Source organism: Lactuca virosa, chromosome 5 (genome assembly GCF_052849685.1).
Source record: "Lactuca virosa cultivar CGN04683 chromosome 5, Lactuca_virosa_CGN04683_v6, whole genome shotgun sequence".
NCBI classification, from domain to species: Eukaryota; Viridiplantae; Streptophyta; class Magnoliopsida; order Asterales; family Asteraceae; genus Lactuca; species Lactuca virosa.
Genome location: NC_136430.1, coordinates 330,158,282 through 330,175,215, shown reverse-complemented (window position 1 = coordinate 330,175,215; position 16,934 = coordinate 330,158,282). Strand labels below are relative to the sequence as shown.

Genomic DNA, 16,934 nt, shown 5'->3' with positions numbered 1-16,934 from the left:
CCATCCATTGCGTCTATCAATTTTACAAGCATTGAAATTATAATTTAACCCACGTCAACTAAACTCTACAAAAATTACTCCATGATAGCTAATTGAACAAAAATAATCCTAATATAATCGATGGTTAACATACTTATTTAAATGATAGGAATAATTCAAGTGAACTAAAAAAAACAAAAACATAGGGGTGATTTTGGAACGCTTATTGGTCAAAAACGAACTGCTGCTTACCATAAATGCCGTTATTAAATTTTAGAAAACAAAATAGTGCTATTTAACGGTGTGGTTATACGGTTTGGTTTCATGCAGTTGCGATTTTTAACCATGTGACTTTGGTGGGGTTTTTTTTTATGTGTTTTTAACCATGTGGATTTGATCATTTTCTTACGGTTTTAAAAGTTCAAAGAATATTGGTTGTAACAATATAAAAACCAATAGGATATAGACAAAAACTTAAAACATTAACAAACTAACAAATTAAGCACTAAACAATTGACATCTTAAAAACGTCAAATTTCAATAACTTGCGTTAAAAGTTAAAACATCATCAAATCATATTCTTTTAGAGCTCAAGATAATTTAAAACACCATCAAACAAATAACTTAAATAATAAATATTATATATAAATATTTAATATATTAGATTTATTGCGGTAAGGTTATTTGCAGTTATTAGAATATCAAAAACCAAACTGTACCGAAAATTTATAAATTTGAAAAATTAAAACCGCACCTTCTGTGTTCTTCTCAGTTTCAATTTCTACTGTTTTTCGATTATTTTTAGATACGGTTCGATTTTTTATTTACTCCTGCAAAAATACTTCCATGTTGCCTTTGCCTACATGTGTAGGCGTGTAGCCCACAAAAGAAAAAGCAGCCCACACTCTTCTTGGATCGTTGCTTGCTTTCTGCGTTTATATCCCTGCCCCCAACAAAACAGAAATCGAGTAATCGACCCCTTTTCTTGTTTTAAAATTCGATCGACTGGCGGAGCCATGATTAAAGTAAAGGGTATCCCGACAAAAAAAAATCTTGTAATATACAATATGAAAAAAAAAATCCAAAAACAATTAAATTACTGAAATTTTTTTGAGGGGCATCCCGGGCTACCCCTGGATATATACTAGATCTGCCCATGGATCGACACCAAATATCTCAACTCCTCCCTCTCGATTTTACACAACCACATGTCAGAATCGTCGAGCATAACCGATGATGATGGTGTTATGACAGGGGAGATTGATGATGTTGGGGTGAAGAGGATGGTGGGTGATTTCTATGCAGGTTTTAATAGTGTAGAGATGGAGAAAGGGTGGTGTTAAGGTGTTGGTTCGGTGGTTCTGATGGATGTGGTGTTTGTGGAGGAATAAGGGTGGTCTTCGTCATTGTGCTTGTGTTGGTAGTTATGGTGGTTGGTGTATGGCGATGTGAGGTGGTGAAGGGCTGGTAAATGGTAATGATGCGTGTGGTGGTTTGGTTTAGTGTAGAGGCTGATATGGAGGAATAAGGATATTTGTGGTGACTCTTTTTAATTCCAGAAAATCCGTAAAAAGTTCATGATATCCCCATGTCATGAAATTGGAAACGTTTTCCTTTCTCTTTTTGACTTCGTGATTCTCCACAGCAAAAGGGATAAAATGCAGCGTTTTATTTTTGATTTTTGATTTGTGTAGGGCCTTTGACTTCTGAAGTGTGCCTGTGTGAATAATCTTTCGCTGTATCTATTTGTCAAGTTGTTGAGTATATAGGATACCAAGGAAAAAGCATGATAATTAAAAATTGGAATGGGCCACAAAGTTAACAATCCGGCTAATAAAATTGAAAGTTTGTAATTGACGGGCCTTTAAAACTTCCAAGTTGGGCTCTCAACGCATGTGTTGGAATGATTATAATTTTTTGAGTATATTACAGTTTTGGTCCCTGTAGTTTGCTCAGAATCGTACCGACAGTCCAATCTTTGAAAGTTTGACAAAATGCATCACCGTGGTTTACGGAAATTATACTGCACATCCTTAGTCCATTTAAAAAGACCTATTTACCCTTACTTTTATATTTTAATTTTTATTTTACCTTTATATATATATATATATATATATATATATATATATATATATATATATATATATATATATTAATTTTTTAATATTATGCTGCTTACATTTTATTTTATTTATTTATATTTTTATAATTTATATTTGTTTTTGAAATTTTATTCGAATATATTTTTTAATGTTTTTTATATTTTGTTCGTTTAGATTTTTTTGAATAACTTTTCTAGTTTTTTTTTTTTGATGTTTTGTTCGAATATATTTTTAATGTTTTTTGATTTTTTTTTGTATACTTTTGTAAAAAAATTTATCAATATTTTTGTATAAAAAGTGTTCAAAATTTTGTTAAAGTGCATATGATTAACAAATATTAGGTATAAAATTATTTATTTTAATAGGGTTATTGTATAGAATAGCCAAAGTTCAAACGAGTGTCAATTGCTTCGAGTTCAATTTTTTTAGTTTTAAAAATTTTTTATAGTGCATTCCGAATGTCAAATAATAATCAAAATTCCTATAACTCAAACACATATGCCAATGTTTTCGAGTTCATTTTTTAATTTTATAAATTTTGTTCGTTTTCGAGTCATATGGTTTCCAATTAGCCATTATATAACTTGAAATCTATTTTCAAATTTCGGTTAGCCTATCCATTAATCCTATTAAATAAATAATTGTATACCTAATCATTGTTAAAAATATTCAAATTTAACGAACTTTTTTACAAAAAACATTTTAAAAAATATAAACAAACAAATTATCAAAAAAATAAAAATGTATTCAAACAACACGTCAAAAAAAACTAGAAAAAATTATTCAAAAAACATCAAAAACATATAAACAAACAAAATGTAAAAAAAAATTAAACAATATATTCGAAGAAATGTCAAATAAAATCTAAATAATAAAAAATATAAATAAAAAAATAAAATGTAAGAAAAAAAATATAAAAAAAAAGTTAAACAATAACATCTATATATATATATATATATATATATATATATATATATATATATATATATATATATATATATATATAAGAAAAACAAAAATATAAAAGGGTAAAATGGTTTTTACGAAGGAACTAAGGATGTGCAGTGCAATTTATTTAACCTACAGAGATACATCTTGTTAAATTTTCAAAGATTGGACTGAAACTACGATTCTGACCAAACCACGGGGACCAAAACTATAATTTACTCTAATTTTTTGATCATCTCTTCAACTAAACATGAATATTTTGAAGCAAGAGTTAGTGATCCATTCTATGTGTACCAAAAATTCACCTCATCTGAAGAATTGAAAGATGCAATAAGAAAACATGTTTCGGAGACAAGGAGGGAACTAGACTTCATAAAAAATGACAAAAACAGAGTGAGAGCTATTTGTAAAGGTACTATCCCAGACCTTGGTCAACTTGACCCATGTGGGCCCAATCAAAGCAATAAAGAAAGTGAAGAAAACAAGTGTCCATGGGTACTTTATGCTAGCAAGTGGGAACAAGATGTTGACTGGGAGATCAAGACCTACGAAAAAGGGCATAGATGTCTACAAACAAGAAATGTGAAAGCTTGTACCTACAAGTTCTTGGCAAAGAAAATAATGCAGCAGATTGAAAGCAACCCTACAGTCCCTACACGAGCTTTACAAGAACAACTTCAACGTGAATACCAAGTAGATATTTTGAAGATGAAGGTATTTAGGGCTAAAACAAAAGCATTGAATCAAGTAAGGGGCGATTATGCAGGGCAATATACTACACTAAGAGACTATGTTCAAGAACTTCACACTCGAAAACCAGGGACAACAGTTAAGATAGAGGTCGAAAGTGAGCCAAACCCAACTTCTGAGACTAGAACTTTCAAACGGATCTACATCTGTCTAGGGCCATTGAAGAAAGGTTTTCTAGCTGGTAAAAGAGATTATCTTGGTTTGGATGGGACTTTTATGAAAGGGCCTTATCCTGGAATGATACTCACAGCAGTGGTAAGATGTAAATACATATCTTGTGTCATTTTATTCCATTTTATTTAAATTACTAACTCCTTCACTATGTTTAGGGTCTTGATGGAAATAACTGTACATATCCTTTGGCATATGCTATTGTAGAGGCTGAGAATATAAATTCACGGACTTGGTTCTTAAGGTGCTTGGGTGATGACATTGATTTGCAAGTTAATTTCAACTTTACCTTTATATCTGACAGACAGAAGGTAAGTAATTTAAATGGACTTGGTTCTTATTGTACATTGTATACATTACATCTAATGTTGTTTATTTTTGTACAGTGCTTGTTGCAAGCAATTGGTACATTGTATCCATGTACAGAACATAGGTTTTGTCTACGACACATTCATGAAAACATGAAGAAAATGTGGAGGGGAAAGTTGTTTCAGGACATGTTGTGGAACTGTGCAATTACAACAACAATACAAGAATTCAACCATGCTATTGAAGAGTTAAGAAAGTTAAACAATGACTGCTACGAATGGGTCAAAGCTATTCCACCTCAGCATTGGTCTAGGGAACACTTCACAGGTTTGTTTTATTTTGTTGGGTTAATTGTTACCAAATGATTCACTTTCTCACATAAATTTTTATTTATATTGTAGGGAGGGCTCATTGTGATGGGCTTCTGAATAACTTGTGTGAGACCATAAATAATAAAATTAAGAAAGCACGTGACCAACCAATTATCACATGCCTTGAGTTCATTAGAGAGTACCTTATGTTAAGGATTGTGAGTGTCCAAAAGGTAATTGATAAGGTTGTTGGGCCATTAACTCCAACTGCAACAAGTGTGCTTGAAAAAAACAAATCTGATGCAGCTCAATGTGTGGGTAAGTTCTGTGGGAATGGAAAATATCAGGTGAATGGTCCATGGATGGACCAATGTGTGGTAGACATGGTTCAGCACACATGTTCTTATAGAATATGGAAACTCACTGGTATACCCTGTAAACATGCCCTTGTTGCTATATGGGACATGCGAAAAAATAAGCAGAATGTTGGCTTACCTGAAGAATGGGTTCATTCTACTTACTGGTTAAAAACTTGGAAGGAAATGTATTCTTTCAAGATTGAACCAATTAAAGGAAGAAGAATGTGGGAAAAGTTTCCATGTCCAACCACTTTGCTTCCTCCCAATCATCATGTCCCCATTGGAAGACCAAGGAAGAAAAGAAGGAAGCCAACTTTTGAATTAGAAGATGTGGTGAAGGGTGGTAGGGCATCAAGGAAGGACAAGAGTGTGACATGTTCAGAATGCAAAAAACTTGGTCATAATAAAAGAAGCTGCAAAGGTCAAAGTGCATATGATGATACTTCCAGCAAGAAAGGGAAGGATGTGAAGAAAGCTAAAAGTGTAGGTGATGGTAGTTCAAGCAAAAAAGGGAAGGATGGGAAGAAAGATCAAAGTGAAGGTGATGGTAGTTCAAGCAAAAAAGGGAATGTTGGAAAGAAAGCTCAAAGTGCAGGTGGTGGTAGGAAAAGTGGAACTCAAAGTGCATGTGATGGAATTTCAAGCAGGAAAAGGAAGGTTGAGAAGAAAGGGAAGATTATTGCTTAAGTTATGACTGTGTTTTCATATTTTGTGTCTGTGTTATAAACCTATTATGTGTTATGATCTTTTGTGTTTGTTATATTTGTCATTATGTTTTGTGTTTGTGTTATCAACAATTATGGTATGACTTTTGGGACCTGTTGTCTATGTATGGTATGACTTTTAATGTATCTCTATTTTCAATTATGGTATGAACAATTGGTGCTATTAATCTGTTGCTATGTTTTTGTTTTAATTCCATACAATTTAATTCAATTCTATTCAATCATTCAATTCAATTTCATCAATCATTCAATTCAATTCCATTGTAATTCAATACCATTCAATTCTATTCAATCATTCAATTCAATTCAATTCCATTCCAATAGAAAACCAGTTAATTGCATTCCATTACAAACCACTCAATTCCATTCCATTATAAAATAGTCAATTCCATTCCATTCCATTATAAAACAATCAATTGCATTCCAGTACAAACCACTCAATTTCATTCCATTAAAAATCACTACATTCCATTCCATTATAAAACAATCAATTCCATTCCAAAAGAAAATTGCATTCCAACAGATAATTCTATTCCAATAGTCAATGCCATTCATACATTGCCATTCTATTACATTACTGCCTTGATGAAACAAAAGATAAGTACATTGATAGCATAAATTAAAGCTTGTAAATTAAAATTGACACAAAAAAACCCAACTGAACACTAATAACAGCCTCAAGGCCCTATTATCATGTTGAAGCTCGTCCAATGACTTCTGCAAATCCGGGTAGATACTTTTTTCAGTTTTTTCACCATTAAAGTTGTCCTCATCAACCCAATCTATAAAACCACATTTTGCTCCCTGCATTTTGAGTAATTTGTTGTGTGTTAAAGGTATGTGATATATAGATATACTTAAGAAGAAATTGCCCTTACCTTCCCAGTACAACAAGAGAAAAGTCTTCCAGGGTTTTTCTTGGTAGTCGGTCTTCGTATCACACCAACTTGACCACACTTGCAGGTTTTTTCCATTAGGGTCGATCGACACTTCACAGAAGAGGAAATGAAAGAGATGAAGAAAAGGCGTATTTGAAAATAGAGAGAATCAGGGTTTAGGGGTGTTCTAATAGGTTTTTTTTATATAAAATGACGAAAATACCCCTCATGTGTGAAGCACGTGGGGGACTTAACGTTTGGAATTGACGACTAACGGACCCAGGGACCAGGCAAGTAATAAAAAGAAAAGGTGAGAATGGTCCAAGTGCAAAACAAAAGATAGGGACCAAACGCCCAACTTTAGCCAAACCACAGGGACTATTTCAGTAATTTGTTTTTGACAAAACTTGCCCATAAGGGTTATATATATATATATATATATATATATATATATATATATATATATATATATATACATATATATATATATATATATATATATATATATATATATATATATATATGTGTGTGTGTGTGTGTAGGGAGTGGTTCAAATGAGAACCATAAAAGATTAAGAACCCTAAGAACCCAAATTAATTAGTAAATATTTACACGATACTCTTGTTAAACATGTTAAAATCCTAATTTTTTGTGTTTTTGGTATGAAAAGAGCAAACTTATAATTTTTATAGTCTAATATTTTCATCCGTATATGCTCTCATATTTGAACACAAAACTTATATAAAATACAGATTTACACAGTCCATTTACCGTTTAATGCAAAAAATTCACAACTTAATACAAATTGTTTTACAATATTCACTAATTCAAAGAAGTCAAAAACTCAAACTCTACCACCACATGCAGTCACCAACCACCTGTATCAACATAGTAGCCGTCATTTCTTCCAAATCAGACATGTAAATAAAGTCATGCATTAACAACTTAAATACTACATGCATAGTCTACTAAAGCCTATTAATTCACTCGTTTTGAATTTAATGCAAAACAATTATAAAAACTTGTGGATTCTTACAAATTTATACAACAAAAAAATAAATATATTCATAAGAAAATTAACACAAAAATTTATACATAAATCATTCATATTTTAACACAAGTTATAAAAAATTCACAGCACAATGCAGTCAATTCACAGTTTAAACAGAAAATCCATAGTTTAATGCAGTCAATTCACATTTTTAAACACAAAACAACAGTTTAATATAAAAAATTCACAGTTTAATATAGTCAATTTAACAATTTAAATAAATATTCACAGCTTAATGCAGTTAAGTCAAAGTTTAAAATACAAAAATCATAGCTTAATACATAAAATTCACAATTTATTACAATAAATTTACAGTTTAATACAAAAAGTATAAATTCACAACAATAATATCAATTTAAAACTCTTAATACAGACAATTCACAATTTAATATATAAAATTCACAGCTTAATATAATAAATTCACAATTGAAGACAAATTTTTTTTTTATATTTACAGTCATATTTTCAAATTAAAACTTATATTTAGACGTTAATATAAGAAGACATTTATATGTATTAAATTATGAATTTAATATATTAAGTCGTGAATAAAATTTACAACGTAATACACAATTCACAGTTTAGTATACAAAATTCACAGCTTAGTATATAAAATTCACAATTTAAGACAAAAAAAGTTATATTTACAACCATATTTTCAAATTAAAACTTACATTTGTACGTTAATATAATAAATACACAATTCACAGTTTAGTATACAAAATTCATGAGATACATTGTGTGCACCACATAAATTCACAGTTTAATAGAGCTTTTCAGAACTCTCATTCACAATTTAATAATCAGTTTAGGACTCTCATTCATTGTATTTATAACATAAAAACATATTAATTCACACATTCACAGTAACTAACTTAAATAGAACTAAACATTAGTTGAAACATTAAAACATCACGGTTCAAAGCTTAAAAAATCAAAATTGATATTATTTGACAAAACACTAACATAATAACACACATTTTAAATTCAATTCACAACTTAACAACAATAAAACATAAAGTGAATAAAAACTTGATGCAAACATTATAAAAAACATAATAAACATCGATTAACAACTTAATAGTTGAAAACAACTATTTTTAACAAAAGTAAACAACAAATGAGAGATTAGAACATTAAATTCACAACTTAACAGAAAGAAAAAAAAAGTAAACAAATATCAACATACCTGATGAAAATATGGTGTTGTTTCACTAAAGATCAGATAGAAAAAGATGAAGCTGAGTTGGCGGTGCTACACCGGAGCGGCAAGGCAGTAGTTGTGGTGAAAGTTGACATCGATCTCAAATCTAGTCTGTCACACCCCCGAACCAGACGGCGGAAACGTCCGGGGGCTTGAGCGTGACTCCATTGTTGTAGTATCATCACAGAGTATATAATTGAAACTTAACATCATCATCATCACACATGTAATATAACAACATTCATTGTTTACATCAAGTATTATATTTGAATATTACATGCCAAAATAGTCAGAGTATGATGAAACAAATATAACAAAATATCCATTAGTTTGTTCCGCTCAACCTGCTTCAACGGTTTCCTGATAATACAAGTTAATTTAAAAAGGTCAACATAAAAATGTTGGTGAGTTCATAAGCATGTTTGTGAAAATGATTTGTACAACTTTGAAACCACCATAAAATCCTATATTTTCTTAAAACAGTTTAGTATGTTTGTGTCATATCTTGTATTAATGCATGTGTGTTATTGTTTATTAGAATGTATAAAGATAATGCAGAAAAGGTAAAGAGAATGTAAATAGAATGCCCCCAGACAACCCTATGTTGTCTGTAAACGAGAATGCTGCCATACCAACCCCCGAGGTTGAGTACCAGTACGAGTATGTTCCTGAGTAATCCAAAGAAGAAAAGAAAAAAACGGTCTCCCGTAAATTTATAACGTTAATTCCTCTAAGTGAGCCGTCAATACCATACTAATTAATGACAATTTCGTCTGTCTTGGCGTTTGTGAACGCCGACGGAAAAATAGAATAAGGTTGTCGTCACCCTAGACTGATGTAGTCTAACTGTAGCGAACAGCTTAGGTGTGGGGTGTCATCCCCGTATAGATCTATACACAAAACCCCGCTCTCCCTCCAAGAGACTCTGATTATAACTACAGGCTACGATCGTACACTCAATAGGTGTCAACCGACAAGTCTCACTAGATCCTTAATCGAATTTTACACGAAGAGAAACATATAAACTCATTCCGGGCCCAATGAACCATGTCTGCGGACCACCGAGTCTCACTGAACATGTAAGTCATTTTCAGGCCCGAAAGAAATGAGATTATATAACATGGGCCCAAAATATATGTAAAAGGACAACTAAGGCCCATTTCACATGTAAGGTATTTATAGGCCCAAATAACACGCAAATAGTATCCAACGTCCGTCGCGCATGTCAATGGGTCAGTGAGGCCCAATAAACAATTAAATAGTATTTAGGACCTATAAAGCATATTAATGGGCCACTAAGTGTGACATCCCCAATTTCACAGCCAGAAAAGACCAATTTCGTTTATGCTTTTTAAAATAAAATCAGAGTAAACCCTTTTAAAAGATGTTGCAGAATTTGTTCCCAAAACAAAACATGATAAAAGTTTATCAAAACCTTTCTTTAAGAAATATATAATTTCCTTTTATATCAAAACCTCGGGATGTCATGTTCCGATACAGATCAAAAGCATAAACACTACATTATAAGCCTTACAACAGTTATTTACAACTACTGGCCTATAATCCATAAATCACTCATCATCATCCGACTATGCTCGGGGTCCACTACCTGTAATATAAAAAGTTGAGTGGGAGCCTGGTGAGCATATAGGGTTTTCAACCCACAATAAATAATAAACTTATTAAGTTCTCAATCAACAATAAATTTATTAATTTCATCAACCAAAAATAACCCTAATTACCCATTCCCATTATCCTCACTTTACGTCCCTAAAACAACTATCACAAGGGACCTAGCCTAAGGATTTTTATTAGGGGTGACAACATTGTTTTCCTCAACAATTTATGTCAAACAAGATAACCAATAAGGTGACAACATTGCTTTCCTCAGCAATTTATGTCAAATAAAACAAACATCGGGGTGACAACTTTGCTTTTCCCTCAACAATTTATGTCAAATAGGCACGAAGTCACATCGTCGTCAAGGTTTATACAACAGGCACTACGTCTCATAGTCGCCAGGGTTTATACAATAGGCACTACGTCTCATAGTCGCCAGGGTTTATACAATAGGCACTACGTCTCATAGTCGCCAGGGTTTATACAATAGGCACTAAGTCTCATAGTCGCCAGGGTTTATACAATAGGCACTACGTCACATAGTCGCCAACGTACTAAATCCATAGCTACCAACGTATATCTATACTGTACTAAATTCATAGCTACTAACGTACATCTATACTGTACTATTATCCCTCATCCTTTATCTACCCATGTTTTACCCAACATATTTGAAGATAAAATATATATACATTTTAAATTATTTTAAACATGTATAAAACATCAATTCAACATCCATTTCAAATAAATAAACAACATATATACACATAGCACGTATTTTATATAAAATACTTCATATCTATATGTAAGATGAAAGTGACTATACACTCACCTGATTTAATGAAAATCGGGCAGCAATTCGTTTCCTAAAACGTTCGTTTCTAATAAAACCGTGAGTTTTATTCAGAAACCGGGCTCTGCGAGGGTCGGGCTTCAAAACTGAAAAGATAAAATTTTTCGGGCTTCTCGGGCACTCCGGGACGTGTTCCGGGCGTTGGAAATGATCTCGGGGCTTCGGGGGAAGTCAAAATAATAAAAAAGATGAAAAATGGGTGAAAAGTGACAAATTTCGGAATTCTACCCGGGAGATCTCGCAGCCACCACTATATATAGCAGCGAGGGTTGGATCCGAAGCAAGGAGGGAGAGGCAGGTGTCTGCGAGGCTCGGACCAGCTGGCTGCTTCGGCGAGGCTCAGATGCGAGGAGGCTACGTGTCGGCTTCGGATTGGGCCAGCACCTCGGACACGGGGCTACAACAGCGATGCGCGTCGGAAGTTCATTGGACCGCACCCTTGGTCGAATCAGCATGCGACACGCGATTCGGGCACAAGGCAAGCATGCGAGGATCACGTGACCAGCACCATTCCTTGCGAATTTTCTCGAAAATTGTGCCCATTCTTGTAAAATCCATAACTTTCTCATACGGGCTCCGTTTTTGACGTTCTTTATATGCACGCGTAGGGAAAATTATGCTCTACAACTTTCGTTTAGACTTCGTCGGCTAATTTTGAATTTAATTTTTATATTATTATTTTTAACAAACCGGGATAGGTAATCCGTTAAAAATTCATAACTTCTTCATCCGACGTCCGTTTTCGTCTGTCTTTTTACTTTTGTGCTACTATTGACGAGACCTTCGATTATTGTTTAGGTCGTGTCGGCTAAAAATCACTCGATCTAAAATTTGAGTTTTTAGTTGTCTACTGCTAAACTGAAACTTCGAAAAATCATAACTTCCTCATACGAAGTCAGATTTGGGCGTTCTTTTTATACATACTCTCGGTTTAACGAGCACTACGACTTTCGTTTAGATCACCAAGGCTAAAAAGTAGTTTATCAAAAACTCACTTTTTACGACATTCGGCACCGTGCCGGTTTGTCGCGAAACTCCGACTGGTCATAACTTCTTCGTTATAACTCGGATTTTGGCATTATTTATATATCCGTAATCCTTGTCACGACCACTACAACTTTCTTAATAAATATCGGCTTTATCTAATATTTATTTTCGACGCTCATTTTTTAGTCTTAATTAATTAAATCCTAATAATTAAACACAAAACACATAATTCACATAAATCCTCTTCATTTCTTCAAAATGAGTTGCAAAGGTTAACCTAGACTATCACATCAATATTAATGCATAGCCTAGAAACACAGACATTACACTAAGGCCCAATATTATACGAATGACAAAATTAGCCCGTTTGTTATTTTATTGCTAGTATTAGCCAAATTATTTACCAAAATAGCATAAAAAGCCCACTTTTTGTAAAAATGACATTCTTGGTCCAATAAGCCAAAAATTTACAATTAAGGCCCAATCTTAGTAAAAATAACACTTTTGTCCCCATTTTATTGAAAACTTGTATTTATGGCTAGTTTTTGGTAAAAATGACATTTTTAACCCATTTTTGTCAAAAATATCATTTTTGGCTTGATTTTTGTGAAAATACACATTTTTTCTGGTTTTTGACTTTTCTGACCCGGTTGTTGGAAAACTTGTAGAAAGATCATCGTGAGTCGAAATTTGGATCCGTAAACTCTGGAAGTTTGGAAAATTGGTCTACTTTGTTCACAATTTTTCTCATAATTTTTAATGGCCTCTATCCAGTGTGAAATTGCTCACCTTCACAGGCTAGTCCGAGATTATTTCAAATATGATAGGCAGTTTTGTAAAATTCGCCAAAAATTGTAGAAAAATCATATGAAAACGTGAGAGTAGTCATTTTAAAGGTATAAACCTGAACTTTTTGCATGTAAAACAGTTTTGAAAAACATTACCATTAAGGTGGTCAAAACAGTTCGAGATTGGACCAAAACTTTTCTGTCAAGGGCTGATTTTTGAGTTTAAGTTATCCATGTTTGTACACAACACTTGTTTTTACTATTTTAAGTGTATAAATCCCAGATCTACAAGTTTACATGTATTATATGTGATAACACATACTTTTCTCAAGGTTTTTATGTATATCCAAGTGATAAACTTCATATTCTTAACATATTTTTAGATTTATGAAGTAAACAACACATAATCACCAAATAAATCATGAAAACACACATAGTCATGCATATACACATAGATCTACACAAAAAAACTTGTATTCTCCCCCAAAACAAAGTAAAAATCGAAAATATGGGGTATGAACTCACCTTGCTTTGGTGTTTTTGGTTCTTGGTGATAAATTGAGTAGATCTCGGCCCTAGAAGTCTTCTTGAGAAGAGATCTTCGAAAATATGATGATTCTAGTTTGATGCTTGAAGAGATTTTCCTTGAGACACCACAAGTACTTCACGAATTCAAGGAAGAATAGAGGAGTTTCCTTTGATTGCTCTTAGAGAGAAATGTTTGAATGAGTGTGAGAGAAAGATGGAGGTGGTGGTGTATGTCCTTGGACCGAGAATTGAAGAAGAGGAAGGGAAGAGAGAGAGAGAGAGAGAGAGAGAGAGAGAGAGATGACAAGATAGATGCATAGAAACATGAGATTACTTGGTTACTTGAGGGATAATTAGCATGGGAGTCCACAAGGTAATTATGAGGTGGCACCTCCAATTATCCTCCATTTGCTTCCTTTTTTTTTGTGTTGGGCCGAGAGAGAGAAGGAAGAGAAGAAAGGAGAAGTAGTTTGGGCCTTTCATGCTTGATTTCGATATTATGAGGCCCAAATGGATGGTTCTCGGCCCATTGGGCCCTTATGAGGGTTCACAGCCCAATAAGATGAAAGAGTTTGAGTTTATGGCCCATTAGGGCTAATGAAATTAGTTATGGCCCAACATGGCCCATTAGAGATTATATGAACTATTCTAGACCCACATGGCCCAAAATGTTTTAGTTTCATGAATGTGGGTTCAATTAGAGCCCAATTAGAGTTCCTTGGCACAAAATAGTTAAATTGAAAGTTTATTGGTCCATTAGTCCCAATAAGAGAATCCTAGTCCATATTAGCTTGAACCGGGATTTCTAGAGTTTTAAATCCCTATGAGATGTATTGTAATAGGTTTTGAACTTAAATCAAGAGTTTAGATTCAATGGATGGTTTTTGATTTAGCACAAAGTATGATTATTACTTAGAGTACATGTCTTACAATAGATGATGTTTACATGAGAATAGAATTTCCTAACTAAAAATGCTAGTTGTGACATAGTCCGTCAGTCTCGTCAGAAGTCGTAGATCTGAAGGCATAAATCATAAATCCATAAGCGAAAATCATAGATCTGCTGTCGGAAATCATAGATCTAATGTCGGAGATCATAGATCTGGACTGAACCGCTTCAGATCTGATGAAAACAAAGGATTTTGGAGGTTGAAGATATACATATATGGTTGGTAGAGGTGGTGGTGGACCAGATCTGAACAGATATGGTGGTCTTTCATGAAGGTCGAGAAGAAAAAAAGATGGAGGCGAGATGAAGATGTATCATCAGAGCTCACAGATCTGAACATCAGTGGTGGCGAAAATCAGTGGTAAAGTAGATCTGATGTGGTGGTGGAGTAGATCTAGACTTGAAATGTATCAAACACACCAGATCTGATGTAGATCTGGTGGCGTTTCACCAAAAAATGAAGAGAAAAAGATGATGCTGGAATATGATGGTGACGATGGTCGGAACTGACGTCGGTCAACAGCGGCGTCGACGGTAAGTGGCGGCGCCAGTAGGTGGCGACAATGGTGGTAGTTGATGATGATAGATGGAGGGTTTGTGTTTGAGCTTTTGAAGGTGAGTGGGAGTGTTTGGATGCAAGAAAAATAACCCATATCTTATTTTGTAGTTTAAGTTTAAAGGTTCTTAGGGTTCTTAACTTTTAGTGGTTCTCATTTGAACCTTTATATATATATATATATATATATATATATATATATATATATATATATATATAGGCTTGGGTTATTTTGTTTCTACTAAGTATTGTGTGTCTGTGAAATTGATTCTGAGCCAATCATTTGGGATAATTTAAGTAAGGTTTTATATTTATTAACTAATAAAAAATAATCAATTTAATCACACAAATTTCAGCATAAGGGTATTTTGGACAATTAATTATATTTAAAAAAAGAAATTTTCGGAAATTTAGGGATAATTAATTCTCTTACTTTTTAAAATCTGATTTTTTTAAAGTAATTCAATATTAATTCTAATGTATTTTTTATAATAACCGAATTTATTCTGTCAAAATGACATTTTGTTAGAATGCTATATTCTACGAGGATATCAGATCATATCATTCTTCAAACGAAATAACAACATTTTTTGATTGAATGGACTTTCTAAGATTAACAAAATTTTTGATACAAGTTAAATTTTTGTCATCACATTCTTAAAAAATGAAAATCGTAATATACTATTCTATCATAATGAAACACTCATTAATAACAAAACAAACACAATTTGTAGATTATTCTAACTGAATATTCTACCGGAATATACTATAAGATATAGTCTTATCATTATATTGTAAATTAATCTGACAATGCTTTCTTTTGTGAAGAACATTGACCATTGTTCATCTTCATCCCATATGCCATCATCCAACCTTCAAGCACTTGATCATCGTGTTCCTTTCATGCATTCTTTGAGAATAACTTCCTTAAAATCGAGCATTGTATGAGAACAACTGCCATGAAATCGAATATGTAAGAGTAACATTCTATACATTCACCATGAGCATTCTAAATTATGTACATTATAAAAGAATAAAACTATAAATTCTGATAGAATATGGTAAACAATAAAGAAGTGAAATTTTTCTTAAGTACACAATACAACAATTCTGAAAGAATGTGATAGATATTGAACCTTTGTATGTAAATTTGATCAGAATAAAACTATAAAATCAGATGCAACCACTCAATTTACCTTTTAATGTCAAATAATCAACTATTTTGTGTACACACTCAAACATTCATCCATTCGATTTCCTAAACAACTATGGAACGAAAACGATTGAGTGAGAAGAGTCAATTTAAATGATTTATCACACATTTTATTCTATATTGAGTTTCTTATATGAAAGCTAAGGCATGTTCATTCTATGAGAATAAATATTACATAAAATATATGTTACTAGTAATTCTGACAGAATACATGTTATATTACATAATACATTCTTGCAGAATATGACATAATACATAAAATATGACATAAAAATAGAATACATTTTGACATAATACATAGAATATGACAGAATCCATGTCTAAGATTACTAGAAACTATGTTTTAAATATGGAATTAGTCAGTTACCAAGAATTTGGCTTGAAACATCTCTTATGCATTCTATCGAACACCTTCTGTGCAATATCCAATTGTCCTAGCTTTAATCTGCAAAAATGATACCGTAAATATTCTCCCAGAATGGTTCTGAATATTCTTAAAAAGTATGAAATTAATTCAAAGAAATCAAATTAAATCATCATGTTTATGGAATAACTAATCATAAGCAAAGTCAAAATAGAGAAAATAAAGACCTTATTAGACTAACACCAGATCATATTAACAAAACTACATTGGCTAATTTTCAAATGCGTAT

At 32.6% G+C, this 16,934-nt stretch overlaps 1 protein-coding gene across 1 annotated transcript; it reads left to right on the top strand.

Moving 5' to 3' along the window:
• Positions 1 to 1,187: 1,187 nt before the first annotated feature.
• LOC145113221 (uncharacterized) lies at positions 1,188 to 5,616 on the top strand. The gene is made up of 5 exons (XM_079049335.1): positions 1,188 to 1,284; positions 3,295 to 4,034; positions 4,109 to 4,261; positions 4,337 to 4,586; positions 4,661 to 5,616. The coding sequence occupies exons 1-5, from the start codon at positions 1,188 to 1,190 to the stop codon at positions 5,614 to 5,616; spliced, it is 2,196 nt and encodes a 731-aa protein (XP_078905461.1).
• The last annotated feature ends 11,318 nt before the right edge of the window (positions 5,617 to 16,934 follow it).

What these genes read in the sequence shown, in the direction of transcription:
- LOC145113221 (XM_079049335.1), top strand. Translation starts at nt 1,188, where the DNA reads ATGTCAGAATCGTCGAGCATAACCGATGATGATGGTGTTATGACAGGG. An exon ending in GGTGGGTGATTTCTATGCAG is followed by an intron (nt 1,285 to 3,294) that starts GTTTTAATAGTG and finishes AATATTTTGAAG; the next exon opens with CAAGAGTTAGTGATCCATTC. An exon ending in GAATGATACTCACAGCAGTG is followed by an intron (nt 4,035 to 4,108) that starts GTAAGATGTAAA and finishes CACTATGTTTAG; the next exon opens with GGTCTTGATGGAAATAACTG.